At 39.8% G+C, this 24123-nt stretch overlaps 1 protein-coding gene across 1 annotated transcript in view; it reads right to left on the bottom strand.

Moving 5' to 3' along the window:
- CNTNAP2 (contactin associated protein 2) overlaps positions 1-24123 on the bottom strand; it is a 1981254-nt gene that overhangs the window by 1054447 nt on the left and 902684 nt on the right. Inside the window, exons 7-8 of the mRNA XM_086687667.1 lie at positions 18729-18872; positions 14612-14876 (exon numbers count right to left, since the gene is read on the bottom strand). Of these exons, the coding sequence (XP_086543793.1) occupies positions 14612-14876; positions 18729-18872 (409 nt within the window). The remainder of the gene's footprint in view (positions 1-14611; positions 14877-18728; positions 18873-24123) is intronic.

Raw genomic sequence — 24123 nt, forward strand, 5'->3', positions numbered from 1 at the left:
AGGAAGCTCATAACAGCATAGAGAAAAATAATAAAGAAAAAAAAAGCCTCTAAATGGACGGATGTATTTCGTTTGGGCCAAATGCCCCTTTGTTGGGGAGGCAGCGGGGCTGTCCTGTACTTTGTGGGATATTTAGCAGCATCTTTGTCCTCTATCCTCCAGATTCCAGTAGCATGTACATGTGCACACACACGCGCGCGCACACACACACACACAACCAATTCGTGACAACCAAAAACGTCTCTGGATGTTGCCAAATATCTCCTACCAGAGATCAAAATCACCTCTGGGTGAGAACAGTGCTTTAGAGGATCCATCCCTCAAGATTTCTTCTCCCCACAACTTCCCTGAATTAATATCCATGACTTTATGAAGAGGGGGGAAAAAAGGGAACCCAAAAAGCTAGGAACTGCTTACTAGTAAATGCTGAAACATTTGAGAAAGGGGAAAAGAAGAAACCACGCACTTCACTACCGCTCAGGATGAGCTACAATTCTGACCGTTTCATGTCATATCATCTTACTGATGAAAACTTTCTATTCCAAATCATTCAAATATGGCAAATGGAGACAGTATAGTGCTCAATTAAAAACAGAGCTATTGAATTTTGAGGTTTTTACTTCATGAAAGATTGAAGGTGTTCCTTTTCTATTAGTCTGCATACACATTTATACACATTCACACAACGCCTACCACCTGCATTCACTGCTGGAGATGCACTCACTCGCAGTGACAGAACCCACACTCAATTTTTTTTTTCAGTACTGATGCCCATTGGCTGTTCTATGAAATAAATTGCACTGTGTATTGTAGTACCACTCCAGGCAGCCAAACAATACGTGAAGATATACACCACGCTCTTTTTCTTTCCGTTTCCTACGGGAAGTCTTTCTTCCAGAGACTATCGAGGGTTTTATACCCCTCATCAAACTTTTTATGAACAAACCATTTGCTATGTATGCCTGTGGTGCTGATTACCTTGCATGAAATAGAACACAAGTCTCCGCGATTGGAAAAGGTTCAAACTCCCCTGCCGGTGGATCTACATGCGTGGGCCGGATTTCACGTTTTCCTGTAGAGCGCTGCATTATAAAGAATATAGGAAAAGGAGAGGGTCTAATAGCTCTGTTCTTCCCATCATGGCTGAATACAGTCTGCTCGACGTGCAGGGAGTGTGTGCTGTCTGGTTTCATGTGGGTGAGGCCAAGCAGGGGCCTGCCCGGAAGGGTGGCGAATCTGCCATTTATCCCTCCGTGTCCGTGTGCAGCGTCTCCAATGAAGTTGCTCTGGAGTTTACGTTTTACCGTTTAGTTATCTAATAGAGAAAGGGTTATTGCCCGGAGTTACCAAATAAAAGAAGTCAGAGAAAACAAGACTTGATCATCGAAGACACCTTTTCCCTTGACAAAGTAAGTCAGACTAGGTTCCAACAACAATTGGAAAGTCTGTCTTAGGCAGGTGGAGAAATGACTGGAGATCAGGGGCCTTGAGAAGAAGGTACAAGAAACTTTGATTCTCTTATTTCCCCTGGAGTTATCACGCCAAATGCATTCCCAAGCTTGAAGAAGAAAAATAAAGCGAAATTAATTTTGATCACGCACCGCTCTTTTTTATATTCTAGGAGAAAAACTAAATACAAAGGGAATAGGACTAATTTCAGGGTTTTACTTCATGTCATGCTCCTCAGAATACATTTTTCAGCAAATGTATATATGCTTTTATTTTATTCATATAATAGTTTACCCAGTACAGCTGTAGGCTTCAATACCTTACAAGACAAGTCTTCTTTCTATAAAAACATCACATCAAAATTCAGGTCCAGATCAATTTCACACATATTAACCTCCTCCAGTTAAGCAATTATTTCCTCTGAGACACTTGCTACTCTCGTTTCACTAGGAGTTTGGTTCATATCAATGGATGAAGACAACAGGGTTATAAAGTTACAGCTTATAACATCTTGGTATCAGTTTATTAAAAAAAGATCCATCAGTGGGATATTTGAACGCAGGCCACCTGTAAGATACTGTGCTGGGCTCAGAGGTAGACAGGCTGAAGTAAGAAGATGATTAATGCCCTCAGAAAGCTTCAGGAGATTCAAGCATTTTCAACCAGAGTAATCGCACCTCTGAACCATGTAATAAACAGCATCAGACAGGAGAAAACAATTGAAGTGATTTAACATTTGTAAAAGAGTTGAGATCACCATGGGGTAAGTGTTCAGGACTTTTATGGAGAACACACAGGACTTAATCTTAAAAATTTAGCGCTTCATGGAAGACTTTTAGATGGGAGTATGACACTTTGGAAGCAGTCCCTTTGGAATTTTCATTGGGAGGGAATGTGGAGTGGACATTTTTAGAGAGGCAGGAGTCAGAGAGCAAAGCAAGCCTCTGTGGATATCTAAGTGTGGATCAAACACAAAAGTCAAAGACGAAAATACTCTTCCTCTCCTTTCTGTCAAGGAGAGTGAGTGTCAGCAGGTACGGAGATGCAAGAGACAGGACAGTGGAGGAGTCTGTAATTTAAGATGGAACAAAGAAAAATAACTAGTATTCAAGTTATGAGGTGCTATACCAGAAGATGAGAGATTGTTCCCTGGGGTTTGAGAAAGGAAATGATACTAAATTGATAATAAATGATACTAAACTAGATCTTGAAGGATAAACACAATTTTGCCAAAATGGCATACAGAGGAAGGAATTCCCAGCAGACAGTGAAAAGTCCTGGGAGTACATGGTATAAAGTGGGGAAAATGAGGCCAAATCTTCTAGCTGGGCTGTGTGTGTGCATGCTCTTGTACGGCATGCTAAGAAATGTAGACTTATCCTTTAGGGAATGGGAAATAAAGTATTTTCCTTGCATTTTAGAAATGAAAACTTGGATAATGTGAGAGAAAAATAAGGAACAATAAGGGGAGATTATTTAAGTCTCGTGGCATAATCCCAATGAGACACGATAAGGATGTCATTGGTGTTAGGTGCTACATTCTGTAAATATTTCCCATGTGTCATGTTTAACAATACCTGATCACGTACGAATGAAAGACATGTTCAATGAATGTGAGGGGGCAATGAAGTAAAGCAGCCAAGAATAAACGTAGAATGATTTTAGATTCAAATCTTCTGGACTCCTTTTTGAATTCGCTATTTACTAGCTAGAAGAGCCTGGGGGAATTACTGTATCCCTATGCCTTGGTTTCTTCATCTACACAATACAGATAATGATGATATTTATCCTGAGGAGTTAATGAATTCAATGACTTGCTGTATTTATGTACATTAACCTTGTTGAAACAATGACCAGAACAGAGGAAGACCTCAGTCAGTGTTAGTCTAGTGGGCAGTCTGGCTCCATTGTCCATGGTTTTAACTATGTATATACCACATAAATAGGGGTATGATTGAAAAGAAACATTATTTTTGGCTATGAAGATAGATGGCCTTGATTACGGTTTCAAGCAATAAATTTTTTTTAATTTTTTTTAACGTTTATTTATTTTTGAGACCGAGAGAGACAGAGCATGAACGGGGGAGGGTCAGAGAGAGGGGGAGACACAGAATCTGAAACGGGCTCCAGGTTCTGAACTGTCACACCAGAGCCCGATGCGGGGCTCGAACTCACGGACCGCGAGATCATGACCTGAGTCGAAGTCAGCCGCTTAACCGACTGAGCCACCCAGGCACCCCATCACGCAATGAAATTTTTTGAACTAGGATATGGAGATGATGGATGGACAGATGAGAAACTTCAAAAGAACTGGTAGTGCTTGCTGTATCATAACATGTGCCGGGCACAGATGGAGGGAAAATTTTGATTTTTCTTAAGGTTTGACCTCAGGTCCCTAAGAGAATGATTCTACCACCAATATAAATGAGTGAGAAAGGTGGTTACAAAACAGTACATAACTCGCAAGGTCACTGGAGCCACAGGCAAGGCAATGAATGTAAAGGATTTCGCAGAGTGACAGGCATGGTTGAGGTATTCAGCAGCTGTTAGTTATCATCACAGTCTCCGGATGGCCCTGGAGTGTCATTTCCTCCAACCTTTAGCTCCCTAGCAGAGGGCTACATCAGCAGATCTGAGTCAGTGCAAGACTTACAACAGCTACTGTGCTCCAGGGGTGTCCCTTTCCTACCACGGTAGCTTCCCATAATGATGTAATTACGGAACCTTGGCAATGGTGTCAGCTGACCCTCTATGCCCAGGCAGAGTGAAGAGCTTGGGGACTGGGTGTGCTTTATTACTTCTCTGCTTGCAGTTCTCCCCCTCCCCCAAATAACCTGGATGTTATATCTGTACCCCAAAAAGCAACAGAAATTTGATGACTGAGAAGACAGAGGGAAGCTGAGTTCTGGTGCAGATCCACGGAGAACTGCCAGGGGCATTTCAGGTTGGGAGATTGAAATTTGTGCCCAAAGTGGCAGAAAATACTTGTAGGCAATAGGGGGTTGCAGCCTAGACTCAAGTCGACAATGTCAGGTTTAAAGATAATAGAGCAGAAAATTGGAATGAGGGGCAGGGAAGAATGCTAGGAAATCAGAGGGAGCAGTACTCCAACATCTAGGCAGGGTACTGGCGGCAGGGTGATATGTCCAGGGGTAGCAAGATCCCGGCCTCTGGACAGAGCTTCAGCAACAGGAATCCAGTCTCTAAAAGGATCCCAGGAAGACTACAAGAGCTGGAAGAAAGACTGGAAGGACTAGAAGACTGGACATACTAGGCAGGTTATCAGCATTTTTCAGAAAACGGGAGATGTTAACAAGCGCTGTAGCAAAGATCTAAGCCAAACGTACTTGTCAAAAGTAGATGCTAGAGAGTAAGAGGAAGCAAGCAGCGGCTGGAAAAAAAGAGGATTCAGAACTAACTAGGCATTCAGTTACCAGAAGGATGGTCTGTGCTGGGGGGGTGGGGGGTTATACAGGCCTCAAGAGAAATGTGCCAGAATAAAATAAATCATAAAATTGAGTTATGACTAAAGCTTGGTCCACATAATTATATTATCATACAATATTATCAAAAGCAAGTACTTTCTGAGGAGTATTGTATGACAGCCCCAACATTCTCTTGAACTTTTCTGAACAAAGGGAAGAGACTGAGAAATATATGTGGTAAACATCTCAGAAGGTATACAGTAGAGTAATTCTTCAGACACTTCCCAAGTCAATTTAACAAGTCCCAAGCAGCTCGACCAGAATCTGTGGGATCCCTTTTTGAAAAAGGCCCATTTCCACAACTAATTATAACAAAGCACCAGATAGCTCGACAGCCTATATTGTTCACGTATCGAATGGCTCAAATTGCTTAAAAGTCGTAAGAGGGGAAAAGGTAGATAATAGTCAATGGTACCATCTCATGGTCTCAATTCTCTGGTTAATAACCCCAGGTAAGCATCGTCATGAGGTTAATGAAGGAGGGAAGGGAGGAGGGTTGGAGGGGAGGCCTTAATCCAGTGGTTTTGCTTTGTGTTCTTTCTGATTGTGAAGGTGACTGATCTCTTGATTGTTCCATGCCAACACTATGTTACTATTCAAAACAAAAGGACATACTCATGGAAAAATATCTAAATTTGATGTGATGGTCCATATCTAAATATCTCAATTTTATGTATCAGAGTGTCTAGACACTTGGGTAAACATTATTCTAGGTATGTCTGTGAAGGTGCTTCTGGGTAAGATTACCATCTGAATGCTGCAACTGAGTAAAGCAGATTCTCTCAATATGGGGGGTGGGGGGATCAACCAATCCAGAGAAGGCGTGAATAGGATAAAAAGGTGGAATGAGGAAGAGTTCCCTCTCCCTGAATGACTGTCTTCAGGCCTGGACACTGGTCTTCAGCCGAGGACTGGAATGTCAGCTCTCCAGTCTTGAGCGTATCTGCCTCCAGTCTTGAACCAGCTTTCAGACTGTATCTTATACCACAGACTCTCTGTTGTCAGACTTCTGGACAGGCAGTGGAACAATACCATAGGCTCTCCTGGGTCTCCAGAGCTTGGGACCTCTCAGCCTCCATAACTGAGTGACCCATTCCTTCCAATAAATCCCTTTCTCTTTAAACATCCTATCGGCAGAGATTCTTTGGAGAACCCTGGCTTATTATCAGCTGATTTATTATCTCTTTACTACACAAATCCATATTGCTTAAATGCACCAACTACTTACCTATCAAGAAGTTTCAGCCCTTAAACGTATAGGAAAGGCAAAGAAAAAGGGCCTCTCAGAAAAGCTAATCTGTTTCTGTGCCCTCTCCCCCCTGTTTTGCAAACATCTTCAACTATACCCATATATTAAGTTTGGGGTTCCTGAGCTGTGTTCTCTGCTGGTCTTACATAATTCATTTTTATTCTTATAGTGTACAGAAGTAATGTCTGATTTTTTTTCCTGTTTGGTAAGTTTATTTATATAGTAAACTGAAGCTTTTAAAACATGACCTGGTCCCTATTGGGAGTTTTTACCTCTATTTTATCCACCTAAGTTTACTAAGTTTTATCCTCTTCTTGCAATTTTTAAAAATTATTATACACACATACACACAATCATGTTTTATTCATCTTCCCTGAAAAAGGCATAGAATATTTTAAAAGGCCCAGAAACATTGTAGAAACTAGAGTAGGTATGGTATCCTGGAGTGTGATTATAAATTAAAATGTCCCCTTTGCTTCCTAAAGAATAAGTCAATACCTAATATCACAAAATGTCCCCCCCAGCCTCTTTCTCCTTTCATGTTGGAATATAATACTTCTATTGATGTGAAAATGCATCAGCATGCACTGAAGTATAATTAAAGGTAGATTTCTACTCAGCTTGCATGATGATAGCACAGCCACGTTGGGAATTGAAATATAATAAAAAGTCAGCTAGGTGACGCTACCCAAAAGCAAGATAATATTCACTCAAATGCATTTTGCTTGGTGCCATGTGGCTCTCACAACAAGCCTATTTGTGAATTTGGGAGAAAAACATCAGCAAACTGGTGTTGTAGATTTGTCCAAGGTTATTTATATTTAATACATCTTTATCTACTGATCTACGTCCCACTCACTTTTGTCTTTTACTAAACAAGAGGAGAGACGCTGGCCAGGCACAAATCGAGATTCCTAACTAAGGAGAGCACAGTGCTCTAGAAATCATCCTTCCTTAGGCTCCACTTTCTCGAACAATCCAGAGCCAGGCTTTGTCTTTAGCGTCTTAAAGTGATGGATTTCTGAGCTTTTCTTGAACATCTCTGATATCTAGAGGACCAACAAAATGGAAGGAACTCTAAAAATCAGTATTTAGCTACATTTTTTTGTAGAAGTCTATGCAGATTATTTGGAAATAAAGAGATTTGCATCCATTGATTCATCATTAAGACAGAAAAGTAAAATCTGTTTTTCCTTGACAGCTGGCAAGTTTTAAGGGGAAATGCTTTTATATATCAATTTATCCATTTATCTATCTATCCCAGAAAAAAAAAAAGATTTAGAATTACATAGCAAATGTGGCATTTGCTCAAAATCAGTTATGTGTATTTTCAAATAAAAGCTCATAGACCCAATGCCCAAATGTCTGCATCCAAATATAAAGTGCTCCATTTGTTACATGAATGCCATTAAGAAAATTAAGCTGAAGATCACTGTTCAGAGACAAACTTTTTCAAAACTGACCATATAATATGCTTCTAATTAAGAGAGGAACTAGAATTTTTGAACTGATATAACTTACTCTGTGTAATTTCCATTCATAATGCTGTTTAACCGTTATACTTTTTTAGGACTATTATTTTATCCTCAATTAATTTAGCATATACCTTTTTGCCTTGTTTGGCTTTGCTTTCACAGCAATTGATATTTATTGAAGAAAATTTGGATATTATGAAAAATGTATTAAAATGTTAGCAATGAAAGAAAAGATGTTAGTAATGGACCAATAACCCTCTAATTAGAGATAATTACTATTAGTACTATTCAGATTTTATTTCATTATGAACTGTTTTCTAGCTATCCATACACATTTATAATAATAATAGATACCATATTCTATATAATTTTTGTAAACATTTTTATTCCCTATGTTACACTTTCCAACGGTATTAAATTTTGAGAAACATTATTTCTAATGACATCATAATATTCCATATTAAGATGCAGTCTTTAAAATCACTTCTTCACTTAAAAATAGTCTGTTTGCTTATTATTTTATATATGTTATGTTAAATATGTGTACTTATTCCTTTAGAATTACAATGATACAAATAATAGTCAAGGAGGGGTGACATTTTTAAGATGTCTAATAATTATGGTTTTAACTTTAATTAAGGAATTTAATATATACTATTAAATATGTCTCCAATCAGTTTGCTATAAGGCATTGGAAAAAAAGTCATTTGAAGTCTGTAAAGTAAGCCTAAAAATTATTTCTGTGTTATAAAAATTTATTTTAAGAAATTTTGAAATAATATCTACAGTTTGAAATCATAGAGCTGAAAATCATTTCTCAATAAACAAAACATAAAAAATGGTATTGCAAACTAAACTATTTTTTTTCTTATGTGAAGGAAAAGAAACCTCATGATGCAAGTTCTCACTGAATTCTGTAAACTGGTATGAACTCTTTCCAGAATTAATGTACTAACTACATTTTCAAATGTTCATAAAATCAAGAGAAGAGATATTCTAATTGCTTAGGATAGAGAGTGCCAGGAGTAATCCCAGGGAAATACAGTTGCCAACAATGAACTGGAAACCTGTCAGTATTTGCCAACAAGTTCCACAGCTACACAAGAAGCCAAGAAAATGTCTACTCCTTCTGCTATGACCTGAAATGTTTGTGTCTCCCCACTACAAATTCATATGTTGAAATTCTAATGCCCAATGTGATGGTATTAGCAGGTGGAGCCTTTGGAAAGTGCTTATGTCACAATGTTGGAACACTTACGAATGGGTTAGTGCTCTTACGAAAGAGACCCCACAGAGCTCCCTAGCCCCTTCCACCTGTGAGGACACAGGGAGAAAGCAGATGTCTGCAACTTGGAAGAGGGCCTTCACCAGAATTCAACTATGCCAGCACCCTGGGGGCGGGCTTCCGGCCTCCAGAACTCTGTGGAATAAATGTCTGTTGTTCCAGTCCCCCGATCTACTGAGCTCTGTTACAGCAGCCTGACTGGACTAAGACACCTTCCCTTAACACACCCAACGTGCAACTCAAAAGGTTTACAAAGGACACTGTAATAAAACAAAAATAAAACGAGGCCTCAAAAAGATTTTCTTTGGAGGGGCGCCTGGGTGGCTTGGTCGGTTAAGCGTCCGACTTCGGCTCAGGTCATGATCTCACGGTCCGTGAGTTCGAGACCTGCATCAGGCTCTGTGCTGACAGCTCAGAGCCTGGAACCTGTTTCAGATTCTGTGTCTCCCTCTCTCTCTGCCCCTCCCCTGTTCATGCTCTGTCTCTCTCGGTCTCAAAAATAAATAAATGTTAAAAAAAATAAAAAAAAAAAGATTTTCTTTGGAGACAGAAATACAAACAAAGGTGATCTTTGCTGAATACAGGTTTCTGAAGCAGTACAGATGCTGAACAGTCATTCTAAAATTGAAACAATATCTATGTAAACAAAACAAGGAGGTTCTAATACTTCAGGTAGAAAACAGCTGATTTAGAAGCAGTGCATTTCTGAATATCTTTTCTAAAAGGCTTTGTTTACATGGATAGAAACTGATTTCTTTTTTCAGTAGGTAAGAAAGGTCATTAATAGAAATCACTTCCCTTCCACTTTATAAATGATGAACACTTTTTATGACCTTATTAATATGGTTAGACCACAGCTTTAGAGTATTATTGTAAACATCTGTGCATAATTTAGTGGCGTAAAACTAAGGAATTTTGCAGTAAAAACCTTATCTCAAATAGTAGGTAGTTTGTGTGTGTGTGTGTGTGTGTTTGACTATACATCAGACAGTAATACACATGAATACTTTTTTACTACCACTACAATATTGCAATATTGTTCCTGGAAGATACATTTAGTATTCCAAAATGTAATGACAGAGTAAATACCTCCAAGCTGCTAGAACTTCAAAAAATTCTAACCTCAGATGAGAAGACATACCTGTAGGTCAACGTTTTCCAAAATGTAGGTCACTTGTTTTTAGATCATAAAAGAATTTGGGGGTCATGAAAATTTTAATGAAAAAGAAAAGGGCAAAAACATCAAACTTGCAAGAGTGCATCTAGGGGAACCTGGGTGGCTCAGCTGGTTAAGCATCCAACTCTTGATTTCAGCTCACCTCATGATCTCACAGACTGTAGGCTCCCAGAACCTCCTTGAGATTCTCTCTCTCTCTGCCCCTCCCGTGCACATGTGCCCACGTGTGCTCTCTCTCTCAAAATAAATAAACTTAAAAAAAAGTGCATCTAAAATAGCAAAGTACATTTTATTTCGTGAAACTCTGTTTTAGTAGGAATTGAGTACAATATAAAATGTTTTCTTACTGGGTTTTTAACGAAATCATTTGAATCTGGAGGATGTTACGCTAAGTGAAATAAGCCGGGTACAGAAAGGCAAATACTGTATGATCTCACTTTTATGAGGAATCTAAAGGAGTAGAAGTCATAGAACTAGAGAGTGGAGCCAGTAGCTGGAGGGTAGGGAAAACAGAAAGATGTTGGTCAAAAGATACAAATTTTCAGTTATGAGATGAAAAAGTTCCAGGGAATCCAATGTCTAGCAGGTGATTATAGTTAATGATACTCTAATGTATACTTCAAATTTGCTGAAAGAATAGATCTTGAGGCACCTGCGTGGCTCAGTCGGTTAAGCGTCTGACTTCAGCTCAGGTCATGATCTCACCACTCTTGAGTTCGAGCCCCGCGTCGGGCTCTGTGCTGACAGCTCAGAGCCCGGAGCTTGCTTCGGATTCTGGGTCTCCCTTTCTCTCTCCGCCCCTCTCTCACTCACGTTCTGTCTCTTTCTCTCAAAAATAAATAAACGCTAAAAAAATTTAAAAAAAGAATACATCTTAAGTGTTCTCACCATGCACATGAGCTCACACACACACACACACACACACACACACACACACACACAAGTGTGAGGTGACAGACTTGTTAATTTGGTTGTGGTAATTATTTCACAATGTATACATATATTATCACACACCTTAAAAAATCACACTGCACAACCTGTACAATGTGTAAATACATACAATTTAACTTTGTCAATCCTGCCTCAAAAAAGCTTGAAAAACCATTTTTAAAAACTCCAAATAATTTTAAAAACACAGTTCTAGGTCTACCTTCTCCACGGCTCTGACATGAAAGTTAAAACAAATGATACGCTCAAGTGAACACACATTACCCATCTGATACTTTTAGCACTTTCCCCCCTTTTACTACTTACTCCTAGTTAAAGGAAATGCATAAATCTGTATTCACCACTCACTAATTAGGGTTCTAAATAGATATAAATATAGTGGAATGTTTTATAAAAGTTGATGTTGCAACTTGGAAAGCATTTTCACGGAAAGATAACCCACTGTGCAAAGTGAAGGTAACTCAGAGTTTGAGTGAATTTTACAAGTTGAATCCATTGTCAAAACTAATGAGTCCTGAAATTAATTACAACATGGAGGGAAAAATACAAGGAATGGGTGAAAAAAAGTACTGAAAATTCTCTAACTTATAGGGTTAGTTTGAATTCATCACCAAAGAACAATGCTGTCCAAGACAGAATGAAAAGGCTTGTGAACCATTTGAATTACCTTCATCTTGGACCACAGAACTTACTAACTAAAAACAAAACCAAGATACAAGTATCTATTAGCAGACAGTACTTGAGTGTCTCTATAATGACCTCTCAATGCACTATGCTAGAAGTGGTGTGTGTGTGTGTGTGTGTGTGTGTGTGTGTGCGCGCGCATGTGTGTGCACATAGTAATGTTATCAGTGACTGCTTTTCTCTTCTAAATTGTCTGTATCTTCTACATTTTCACAACCAAGCTATTTTTAAGTTTTTTTTTTTAATTTATTTTGAGGAGGGGAGAGTGTGAGCAAGTTGGGGAGAGGGGACAGAGAATCCCAAGTAAGCTCTATGCTATCTGCGCAGAGCAGGACACAGGGATCGATTTTACGAACCATGAGAAAGATCTTTACCTGAGCCAAAACTAAGAGCCAGATGCTCAACTGACTGAGCCACCCAGACACCCTTACAACCAAGCTATTTTAATAATAAAGTAAAGAAGGACTGACATTCATCAGTGTTCATGCTGCTGATAAGAAGAGGGTAGATATAATACAGACTATTTCCCTTTGTTAAAGCAAACATTAGTGCCCTGGGATTAACTTATTTTTCTAAATTATTTTCTCGGTGTTGCTACTTGCACTAAGTTACTCATACATTTAATTGAGTTTGGTAAAATGCTTTAAATACAGATGAAAATTGCCTTCTGTAAACTCCATATGTATTTGTAGGATGGATGAATGTAGTCATATACTGAATCTCTTCCTTCTTTATTTTTTAATAAACAGTTTAAATGAGTATAGACATAACTTTTAAAAAATGTATGTGCATCTATATTTACCTACTAATTTTTCTGAAACTTGAGCAGTAATAACTGATGTGATCTTGACTTCCACTATGTGTATAGGAAAAATAAATATTTGAAACAGTAAAGTATTTTCATTGGGATGTATAAGAGCAAGGTTATAGAAATGTTTAAATTTCCCATGAGTTGCCCTTAATTTGCACAGATTGTTGGCTAAATTGGCAAAAATTCTGAAGTCCAATTTTATCATATTTAAGCAAATCTGTTAAGGTAAATTAGTTGTTGCATATTGGATTCCTTTCTTCTTTCTTCCCTTTTACTTTTTCATAAAAATACAGTTTAAATTAGATGAAAGTATCTTAGAGTCCTAAATAAGATCAAATTAAATTAGGAAATTTTTAATGACCTGTACATTTAAGATACTATCATTACCATCGTAAGGGTTCATGTTACATGGAAAATCACCAGGAATTTGGGTTTGTTCAGAGAACGCTAGAAGGGAGGACTTCATACTTATATTTTTATGTATTTAGTCATTAGAAATGAATCATTAATCATAGTAAAATCTAACGGGGAGTTTTTCAACTATGGTCAATATTTGTATGTGTATGTGTTTTATGTGTTATTCTGGAATCTCCAGTTATTTTGTATTTGCTCTAAATCTCCCCAGGCGAATCTATACTGGGAAGTAGTGATAAAATATGGCTGATCAATCCATTTGAACATTCAGTAGAAAGCAAAACTAACAGCAAACACAGAAAAAGTAAACTTCCAGGCATTGCACAACAGCTTTTGATTTCAATAATTCGATACACCTCTGACATCATGGTCCCTATACCTTCCTTGAATCCTTCTCAGTAGTAGTCTATACAGCCACGCCCTACAGAAACACAAAGCTTGTTGTATGGAAAGATGCATACCCTTCAGCCAGAGATATTCTGTTAGTGAACACGAATTCAAATGGCCACAGTGTTAACTCCACAAACATTCCCAGAGGACCTCTAAAGTAACAGGTGCTATTCTATAGCCTAGAAGAGAAGAAGAGGCATCGCCTCATCCCTTAAAGACCTAACAGCCTGCAGGGAAACGACACGGACACAAATAGTAGGACGTGTTAGAAACCATGTCAGGTGCATACATACGGTATTCCAAGTGAACATGGAATATTTAGAAATCAGAGTCGGCAGTCTTACAGTTGAGCATTTGAGTGTTTGGTACATCTGTACAAAGCGCTCAGTCAACGTTAGCTATTCCCGTTTTCCATTTCTAAGGAGTTCTAACAAAATAAAAATATAACACTACGGCAAGGAATATCTAGAGAAATTTGATGAGAACTTTTACTGTTTATCAGTCCCCCTAGTTTTTCTCTGTTTATATCATCTCACCCTGTGATCCTAGCTTTCTTTGTACGATATTAGTCAAAGATTATCCCAAGATTGCTAAGTTTATTCAATTAAGAACAATTATGACCCCAGCCTCAGTCTAGGATACCATTGTGAGGTCATGTTTAAAAATCACCCTAAACCAAGACAGTCTTTCCTCAGTTGATGCACACATCTTGTCATTCCTCCCTGTAACCACCCTTCGTTGTTATCGTTGTTGCTGTTGTTGCGGTTTTCCCGACATATCACATAAATTTAGCGAGAAGACTTCGAGGCTTTGCTTTAAGCAGTTGAATATAACTTTAAAAGTCATAATTAAATTAACATGCACTTGTTACTAAGGGCAAAAGGTATCTGAATGTCCACCAAGTCAAAAACTGCCAGGTACTCTTCTGTTAGTAAAACAGACATTCTTCGTCTGTAAACGTAAAAAACACTCAGAGCACTACCCACCGTCCGATGAACGTGAATTAGCGCTTATCAGCAAGAGAAGGTTTTGGTGCTGACACAGCCTCCACCAACTTGCCTCCTCGCCCAGGCCTCACCTTCCCAGCAAGTGCCTGAGCACTCTGGGCAGCCAAGCGAGACCCTCACGAGTCTGAATCCGCAAAGAACCCCGGGCACACAACACCTACACGAGACAACAGAAGCGACGCGGGCTTGGGAAATCACGGCGGCCTCGGCAGCAGGCTGCGAGCGGGGCTCACTCACCGGAGGAGATGTCTATCTGGCTCATCTTGGTCTGCGTGACGTTGATGCGGACACCCACTTTGCTTTCGGTCAGGTCGATCTCCACGTTGCCCAAATTATCCGCAAAGTGACTGAAAAGCAGGAGGCCGTTTGGGTTCCAGGTCCTGAACTGGAAACTGACGGAAAACAGGTCCTGGTCAGGCCTTCCCGGCACCTCCAGGTAACTGGTAGCGTTGAAAAACACAGGCACCGTGTAGGGCTCCACACACGAGAAACTCAAATTCCCCTGTAAGACACAAGGATGCGCTTTGAGAGGCGCGCAGGATTCAAACGAGCAGTCCGCGTCCAAAGGCAGACAGAGCGACAGGTGTAGAGAGGCCGCGACAGGTGTAGAGAGGCCGAAGCCGAGCCTGGGCCCACGCGAGCTCTCCGACGTGGCAGCCAGTGCGGTGGGGATTCGGCAACCGGACGCCCGGGCATCACTCCACCTGCAGGGTGTGCCTAAGGGCGGCCGGCGTCGAGGTGAGGGATCTAAGAAGGGCCGTCTTCTGTGGAACTGGCGGACGACAGCCAACGGGGCGGGAGGCGTCCCTGCGGGGTGGGCCTGAGTGCAGACGGCTGGACTCCGTGAACAAGGCAGGGGGCTGCCGCGCCCCTCCCCCGGTACCAATGAGGCACGAGCCAGGGAGGAGAGGCCGCTGCCGGCTTCTGGACGGCCTTTGTCCAGCGTCCCTTCACAGGTTAGCGGGGCGCAGGGGAACTATGGCCATTCGGTTGCTATTTATTAACTGACATCAGGGGACAAAGATTCTTGGCTCTTATCCTTATACCTGATATATGTGAATTAATATTAACTGTAAGACATCAGCGTAATCGTGATTATTTCAGATTATTTTGTTATATTGTTATTGTGATATTAAATGTGCATAGATTATACTGAATTAGTGCTTCTGAAAACACTAATATGAACGTACAAAATGAAGAGAAACTTGATCATTAAAGCCTGCTCCTATCCCCTCCCACTCCCTCTATTTTGTACAGAGAAATGTGACTTACCATTCAGATACACTACTAAATGTTACATTCAGTGTGTAAGTATCTTCCTATTAAAGGTCTGAAAACCTACATTTGCTTCCAACTTCTTTTATCCCGCCATAATATCCTGAGGAATATAATTTGATGCCATTTTCATCGGGCCCTTCAATCATTTATTTCACAACACCACGGTGTCTACGTTTAGATGGATGGTTCTTCCATTTCAGCACATTAGCCATCACATCTAAGGCAGGCTGTCCCTCTGAATTAATATTCAAATTAAATCTGCAGCTTCACTTCACAGATGGTCATTTTTAAATGCTTGCTTTTACTGATGAAAAGAACTGCCTTCGCCTAATAATGGAGATGTTATAAATGACCACATACCTGGGTTGTGGAGATTGTCTCCCTGCAAAACTAAAGGTCCTTCCTGAGCAAAAATGCTGACTCTGGAGTCAATGTGTAATGAGGTGCCAGAGGAGGTCACCAGAAGACTGCCAGCTGACCCCGGAGCAGGACTGGGACAATTAATTTTTTTTTTTTCAACGTTTATTTATTTTTGGGACAGAGAGAGACAGAGCATGAATGGGGGAGGGGCAGAGAGAGAGGGAGACACAGAATCGGAAACAGGCTCCAGGCTCTGAGCCATCAGCCCAGAGCCTGACGCGGGGCTCGAACTCACGGACCGTGAGATTGTGACCTGGCTGAAGTCGGACGCTTAACCGACTGCGCCACCCAGGCGCCCCAGGGACTGGGACAATTAGAGGCTCCCCACCTCCTCCCCCATCCTTGGAATGTTTGCTCCACTTGCCTCCTTAACTCCCGGAGGCCGCTCCAAAGACAGAGACTTGAGACAGAGATGCAGGGTTGAGGCTATCTGAACTGGGTACTTGAGTGAAGTCAGTTGGGTCCTCCTGTCTCCATAAGTGAATCCAGTTAAGACCTCTATAAAACTTTTCAGACTTGGCAGGCAAGGCAGAGATCTACTCATCTCCTGGCTGCCCAAGACAAGCCTGGAAGTTCCCTTGCTTGTCTTGAAGCAAGTCCCTTGCTTGTCTATGAAACCGGCCACATACCAGGGGGATGTGGTCTGCCTCTTTCTTCTGTCTCTCCCTGCCTCGGCATCCAAAGGCTGTTTTCAGACTACACCCAGGAAGCTCTCCAGGAGGTTGTGAACCAATATGAGGAAACGTGTTTGTGCGTGAAGACAGGGTGCAGGAGGAGTGTTGAGTCAATTTCACTGAAATACCAGCACTTGACATCTTTGAAAGCAAATTCCCTTCATGAATATTCCCTTTAGAGTTGCTTACAAAATATCCTACTTGTCTCTATTCTGCCTAAAATTTTAATATGTACACGTTTTTTGTTTAGAAGCTTATTCCATGTGGGTTCATTCTATCTTAACAAATATAATTATAGATAATTTATATCTATCTTTATTAAATATCTTTGTTATTCACGTTAAAATAGCATTTGTAACTACAATATATTTTGCAGTTAAAGTTGCCATGGGAATAAGTCTCCATAGGAAAATCCTTTATAGTTTGGGTGTCTAATGAATGCATCTCAGGACCCAATGGGAGGTTTGGGCAGAAATAACACTTTACCACTTCCTAAAGGTGCAGATAATAGAAACAGTATTCTGATGATTTGGCTTCTGTACCTTTTTATCTTAAGCAATGATTTCTGGGAAAACAAAAGGACCCTGGTGCCATTTTATCCAAAGCTTAAAAAAGCATATATATTAATACTGCTCTAGGTAGGAAATAACACAATATAGGAGACTATGACCTCGGGGGTCACACGCTGTGAATCCACTCACATTCATTTTGGAAAGTTACTTTTCCAGGTAAAATCTCACATTTTTTTTTCATCTACAAAACGTGTATGACAACATCTTTACTCATACTGTAGTACTATTCTCAGATTACCATAAAAGTAACATTCCTAGCACAGTGCCTGCTGTCTATAAATGGAACTATTTTTCTCTATATTAATGTTTGATGAGATAATTTCAAATTTCAACTTTTTAGTCAGTATGTACTATTATTTTTAAGAAAAAATTATTATTAAAGAAAAATTTCACATTAATTATTTTATACCTTAATAATTTTTTTTTATAACTGACCTGAGACTCCTGTTTATTCATTACAGGATTTCTTTTTGTCCAGTCATTTTGTAAAAAAAAAAAAACCCTAGGCTCAAATGCAGGGCAACAGACCATCAGAGCTCTTCTGGGACATGAGGCAAGCATTTGTAACGTTATCTACTGTTAGTGGTTTCTCGAATGCGTGGGTCTCCGGAACCCCAGACTCTTCCAAATAATACTTGTAGATTGAAGTTAACTCCTACTCTTGCAGAACAACAGGGGACACACACTATATTTTTCAGCTGGTATCTTTCAGTGATGCTAAGCAGTGTCATGGAGAAGCAGGTATGCTAGAGCATTCTTCGATTTTTGCTCTCCTCCTTTAAACAGTTAAATCTGGAAACAACTCCCAGAGGGAGCTGGAAGAAGATCCCTGTCAGGCTCTATGTCACAGCCTTCACTACCCAGTGGCAATCGATCCTTATTTAACTGCCTGATATTTAGTATGTTCAGGCTTTCACAAAAAGCGTATTTATTTACTGATCTGTATGCGTTATCTCTGGAAACATACAAGTGAGTACAATCAAGTTCCTGGATGTAACACTTTCTAAAATATTGAATTAAATCATAAACAAGAATTGGAAAGCCATATATGATCAGACATCTGGAGACATGATGCTGCCAGCGTAAGGGCTGCTGACCTGCCAGGACAAAGCACAACTGAGGTTCGCCTGTCCCTCTGAGGCAGGGAATCCAGAAACATGGTGTCAAAATCCTGTGCCCCATCTGAGTGAAACTTACCATCTATTCCACTCGAATCGACCTCAAAAACCATTACCTATTCTCAGAATATATCCACTCGTTACACATTTTTAGGCAACTCTCAAGTTACTTTTACACTGTTGAGCCCCACATCGGCATGATGACAAATGCTGTGTGACGCTGTTCGATACTCCACAGAAAACAAAACTGTGACGTTTCTCTACATCAGTATTTTGGAGTGAGCAATCTTACCACATTTGAGGGCTCTAGTTTCTTCCTTTTTGCAAGATCAGTTATGTTGATACCATTGTAATTAATGCTTTCCATGCAGCCTTTGAAGTTCTTTCTACTGCTGGAACTTGGCTTCCCAGAGAAGGGTATGCCTCCAAAGGTTATCTTTGAGAAAAGAAAATTATAAAAGTTCACACTGTGTTTGACTTAAACAAGTAACATTCACAATAAATTAGACAAAACTGTTAATACAGCCAAAGTCAATTATCTTACCTCTCCTAGAATATACAGACATTTTTTCTTCCTCCAGAATCCGTTGCATATTAAATTATGTTGTTATGGAAGTCCATAACAATATCATTAATTCTGGCAACTAGATTACGATTTTAATAAGTAAATAGTAATAATCTTTTCCAATGTAGCCACTCAAAAGGCATTTTATAAATTTTCCTGAAATGTTTCAAAAGATTTTATTGAGGACGCTTCTTTTATTAAGTAATATTAAAAACATATTTTTATGTTTATCATTCAAAGATATACTAATCAAGGCTTCTAGTCATCATGAGATACCTAGTATGAATATACTACTACCCTGAAAAAACTGCAGCCCAAAGCAAGAAATACTGTATTTATCCTATGTAGACTTAATTTTACTCTAAAAAACCATTGAGTCAAATATTCACTAGACTTATTCGAATACAGAAAATGGTTCAAAAAGTCTTGTTACTACATTAAGAACATACTAGGATGTGGGGGCTATGATGTGAGCACTGAGGCTGAGAGATATTATACGTCTTCTGAATCCTAGGGAATAAGCTGGACACCCCTTACCGTGATTCTCTGGCTGCTATCACCTATAAAAAGACAGTACGTATTTTTCCATGTATCTTTGGCCAAATTACAGCAGTATAGTATCAACTTCCTATAATGTAAAATTATACTTAATATATGTATTGCCATAATGATATTTACTGCTAATAGTGAATTAGTAGTAAATTCACTAGAGCTGCAGTACCAAGATATATAACCCAGATGTTATTTCTCTTTTAATTATTATTCAACGGTACCATTATTAACTTTTCCTATAAAGCTTTGAAAATGAAAGCAGTTGTTAAACATTTTTGAACATCAAGACTTGGTATTTGAAACATAAGAAACAGACCTTTGTGTTCTAGGAGGCCATTAGCAAATTATGGTCTTTTATTTAGTGTCACGGCATTGTAGAGGCTTAGTTTTAGGGGAAAAAAGCACAAATTAATAATAGTTTATGAGACAATATAAAAAAACAAAGGACCTCACTGAAAATAAAATTTGGTAATAATGGCTAGTTGAAAATGTATCATTTACCACAGAGTTTATGTATGAAAGAAGAAGGGGAGATTGAGAATAAATATATAGAAAGGATTAGGAAATGACAAAAGGAAAATTATACTGTAAACTAAAACAGAATACTAGGAAAATATTTTCAAGTGGCACTAAACTGAACTTATTAGGTCCTAACTAAGTATATTTAATACCAAAGGTAAGAATTATTGATAATTACGTGGAGTGTTATAATTTCCATCTACAGTTTATTTTACCAGTTCTTTCCCAGTTGATAGAATAAAATTTTCTATGCTTAATGACATGCATCGCAGTTTTTAATACTTTTTTTTAAGTTCATTTATTTTTGAGAGAGCAAGTGCGTACAAGTGGGGGAGGGGCAGAGAGAAAGGGAGAGAGGATCCCAAGCAGGCTCCGCTCTGACAGCGGGGCTTGATCTCACGAATCATAACCTCAGCTGAATTCAAGAGTCAGACGTTCTACCGACTGAGCCACCCGGGTGCCCCATGCAGTGGCACATTTTGAAAGTTATTACTAAATACTAGTTTCAACATACTGTCTCATTCTTTCTCCAGGTGTATGGTTTATTTATTTTGGAACTTTTTTGGAACTTTTTTCTTTGGGATGACAATTAAGCACTCCTCTGGTTTCCCTGCTTTCAGCAACCCTCAGCACATGTCCTACCTCATCATCAGAGGTGCCCTAGGGAAGCAACAGAGGCTCAATTTACCAGATTTCCTCACAACTAGGAGACGTGGGTTCAAATCCCAATTCCTAGTACAACTAATCATGTGATATTAGATTGTCACTTCTTCTGATTATGCATTCTCATCAGTAAAATGAAGTGCCTGAAGTGCCTGATATTGTAATTATTCAGATAGCCAAAAAAACCCACCATTGCAGTTGCTAGATAATCATATATTCATATAACTCACGATTGGCTTACTGATGATGTCACCATTCAGTAACAACCCTGACTGTAAGGAAATAGCCACATTTACCATTTTGTTAGCTGCCAAGGGTTTGCACAGCGCGGCAGAGACTGCTAGATAGCTCTGAGTGTCCTTTCTCACACCTTCTTTAGGGAAATGCAAATGTTCTTCAGCGTGCACAGAGCTCTCCAGCCAACCTATGGCATTCACCAACCTCCGTGAAGCAAGGTTTGGTCTTGTGAGAATAAAGTAGGACCCTGTGTGAGTCTAAGAACTATAAATGAAAGGGGAGGTGAGCACAGCCTCCTCCACTCTTCCTTCCCACTAGGAATGCAAGATGGAAGGTGAAGAGCCATCGTGGGATGACTTGCAATGGGGGTGGAGGAGCGGCAGGGTAAAAGCAGACTGGGGTCTTGATGACCACGACACTGCCATGTGAGCCCAGGGCTACCTGCCCACATCACCTTCTATATGGAGGCATCTGTCACATAACCGACAGGTGGGGTGGTTTCTATTGCTTCCTACGCTTCTTCAAGTGCTATGACAAAGGAGTTTTACATTCACTTTCCAAAAGGGGACTATGATTTGTCCACTGTCACACACCAGTAAGAAGCAAAAAGGGACACAAACCCAAGCCTTTGGGTCCAGTTTGAGCCGTGCAGTTGATTCTCTACGAAATCCTAGCTGGTTTCTCTCTCAAATCCTAGCCTAGCGCTCCAGCTATCAAGGGGCATGCATTCCTCTACTTCCCAAGCAGAACTGTACTGCAAAGGCAATGGCATAACAGGCACAGAGGGTGTGTCCCAGAATTTAGCTGAGGAAAAGAGAGAAGCCAGGCCAAACGTCAGTGTGTGGTCCTGCCCTTTGGCCGAGATGAAGGATGTGCATCTGTTTTCCTTTGTACTTTCTCAGGGCAGCACGGGGCTAGCAGTTTACCTGCAAATGGTGACTGGCTCACTCTTCAGTGTAACTAGGCTCCAGGAGGTGAGTAAGGCGAACTCTTAAACCATCCTCCACAAGACAATGCCCACATTGAGTCACCTCAAAGAAGCAAACGTGTTTTCTACTGTTTCTTTCATGATGTACATCTCTGGGAATGGCTATAGGTATTAATTTACCCCTATGGTGTGCTGAATCCTACTCATGCTGGCTCATGAAAACAGACTGTTAAACAGAGCCACTGTTAAAAACTAAATTATATAGATTTAAATTGAATTACGATAAACAAAACATAACCACTCAGAACGCATCTCTATATTTTTTTTTATTATGTATGTTCTTGAGATGATTTGTATTTAGTCTATATGATGGGATTACTCTATCATGGTGTGGTAAAATAAATATATTTGGTCTTTGTTCCCAGTTCCTGGCACAGAGCTCCTAAAACCCTTGGAATTTCCTGAGTAATAGGAATGACTTCAATTATTCATAACAAGCCCCACTTGGGGTCTGAGTCTAGTTATTGTATGGATGAGTCAAAGAAATATGTGCAAAAACACTGAGAGACTGACTCAATTCAACTGACTCCTGATTCTTTATCAATAAATTAACATTTTTCCTAGTGTCTCTAACAATGTCTCAGGCATTGTCGTCTACAGCTGAAGTTCTCAAACATGGTGTGTATAATTGATGGGCCTCAACGTGTCCAGGAAAGTGCTGACCCTCTATGCAAGGTCTTGTGTGTGCATGAATATTCATAGATTTCACCACAGACTCATAGAGTGTATGACCCCAAATTTTTAATTCTGTTTTTTGAAAATTGGAATTGTGTTTGCCCACTGCTAATGTTCCAGGATCTCTAATCTCTTGTATGATACTTCAGAGTTTATTAATGGAGGATGAATAATTCATCTTTAGGTTCTCTCATACAGGGAGAGATAAGCTACCTAAGCCAAGAAATACACTAATTTAGAAAAAAAAGAGAAACTTCTGGGATTTTAACACTCTTTCCCTTGCAATAATCATTTTGCTTTAAGGAGATTTTTGGGGAATGGATACAATTATTTTCTGATAACCTTAAACTTATTTTAATGTTAATAAAGTCTCAATATCAAGGTTTATGTAGCATAATCTATTTTAAATTCCTATACAGGAATGTATGTAACAGATTCATCTTGGAGACAATTTAGAAACTATTTAAATATTTAAAGAAAATATAGAGGCACCTGGGTGGCTCAGTCAGTTGAGTGTCTGACTTCGGCTCAGGTCGTGATCTCACAGTTCATGGCTCGAGCCCCCTGTCGGACTCTGTACTAACAGCTCAGAGCCTGGATCCTGCTTCGGATTCTGTGTCTCCCTCTCTCTCTGCACCTGCCCTGCTTGTGCTCTGTCTCCCTCTCTCTCAAAAATAAACACTAACAAAAGAAAAGAAAAGAAAATATAAAACACAGGTGTAAATCCTAACTTTTTCAATTATCTTATGGTAAGCCTATTACACATTTTTAAAAATCTGTGTGTGTGTGTGTGTGTGTGTGTGTGTGTGTGTGTGTACACACAATTTCAAAACTGGGAGCGAGGCATACTGAGCACAGAAACCCCAAAGGGTCACAGCTACCATACACTTGATATTTTTTTTTTAAGTTTTTAAATTTATTTTGAGAGAGGGAGAGCACGTACACACACGGGCTGAGTAGAAAAGGGCTACAGAGAGAGGGAGAGAGAAAATTCCAAGCAGGCTCCTGCTGTCAGCGCAGAGATCGACGCGGGGCTGTCTCATGAACCGTGAGATGGTGACCTGAACCAAAACCAAGAGTCGGACGCTTAACTGTCTCAGCCACCCAGGCGCCCCTACACTTTATATTTTTATTTTTTTATTTTTTATTTTTTTTTAAACGTTTATTTTTGAGACAGAGAGAGACACAGCGTGATTGGGGGAGGGACAGAGAGAGAGGGAGACACAGAATTGGAAGCAGGCTCCAGGCTCTGAGCCATCAGCCCAGAGCCTGACGCGGGGCTCGAACTCGCGGACCGCGAGATTGTGACCTGAGCTGAAGTCGGACGCTTAACCGATTGAGCCACCCAGGCACCCCTACACTTTATATTTTTAAAGAAGACACAGTGATATTTGACATGTTCTGGGCATTATGTGAAACGCTAGCTTGAACTAGTTCACCGTTCCAACATCCTACTACACTGCTTTTGATGATTTCCTGTCTTTGTGA

This window comes from Puma concolor, chromosome A2 (genome assembly GCF_028749965.1).
Source record: "Puma concolor isolate L17-30 chromosome A2, mPumCon1.1.hap2, whole genome shotgun sequence".
NCBI lineage: Eukaryota > Metazoa > Chordata > Mammalia > Carnivora > Felidae > Puma > Puma concolor.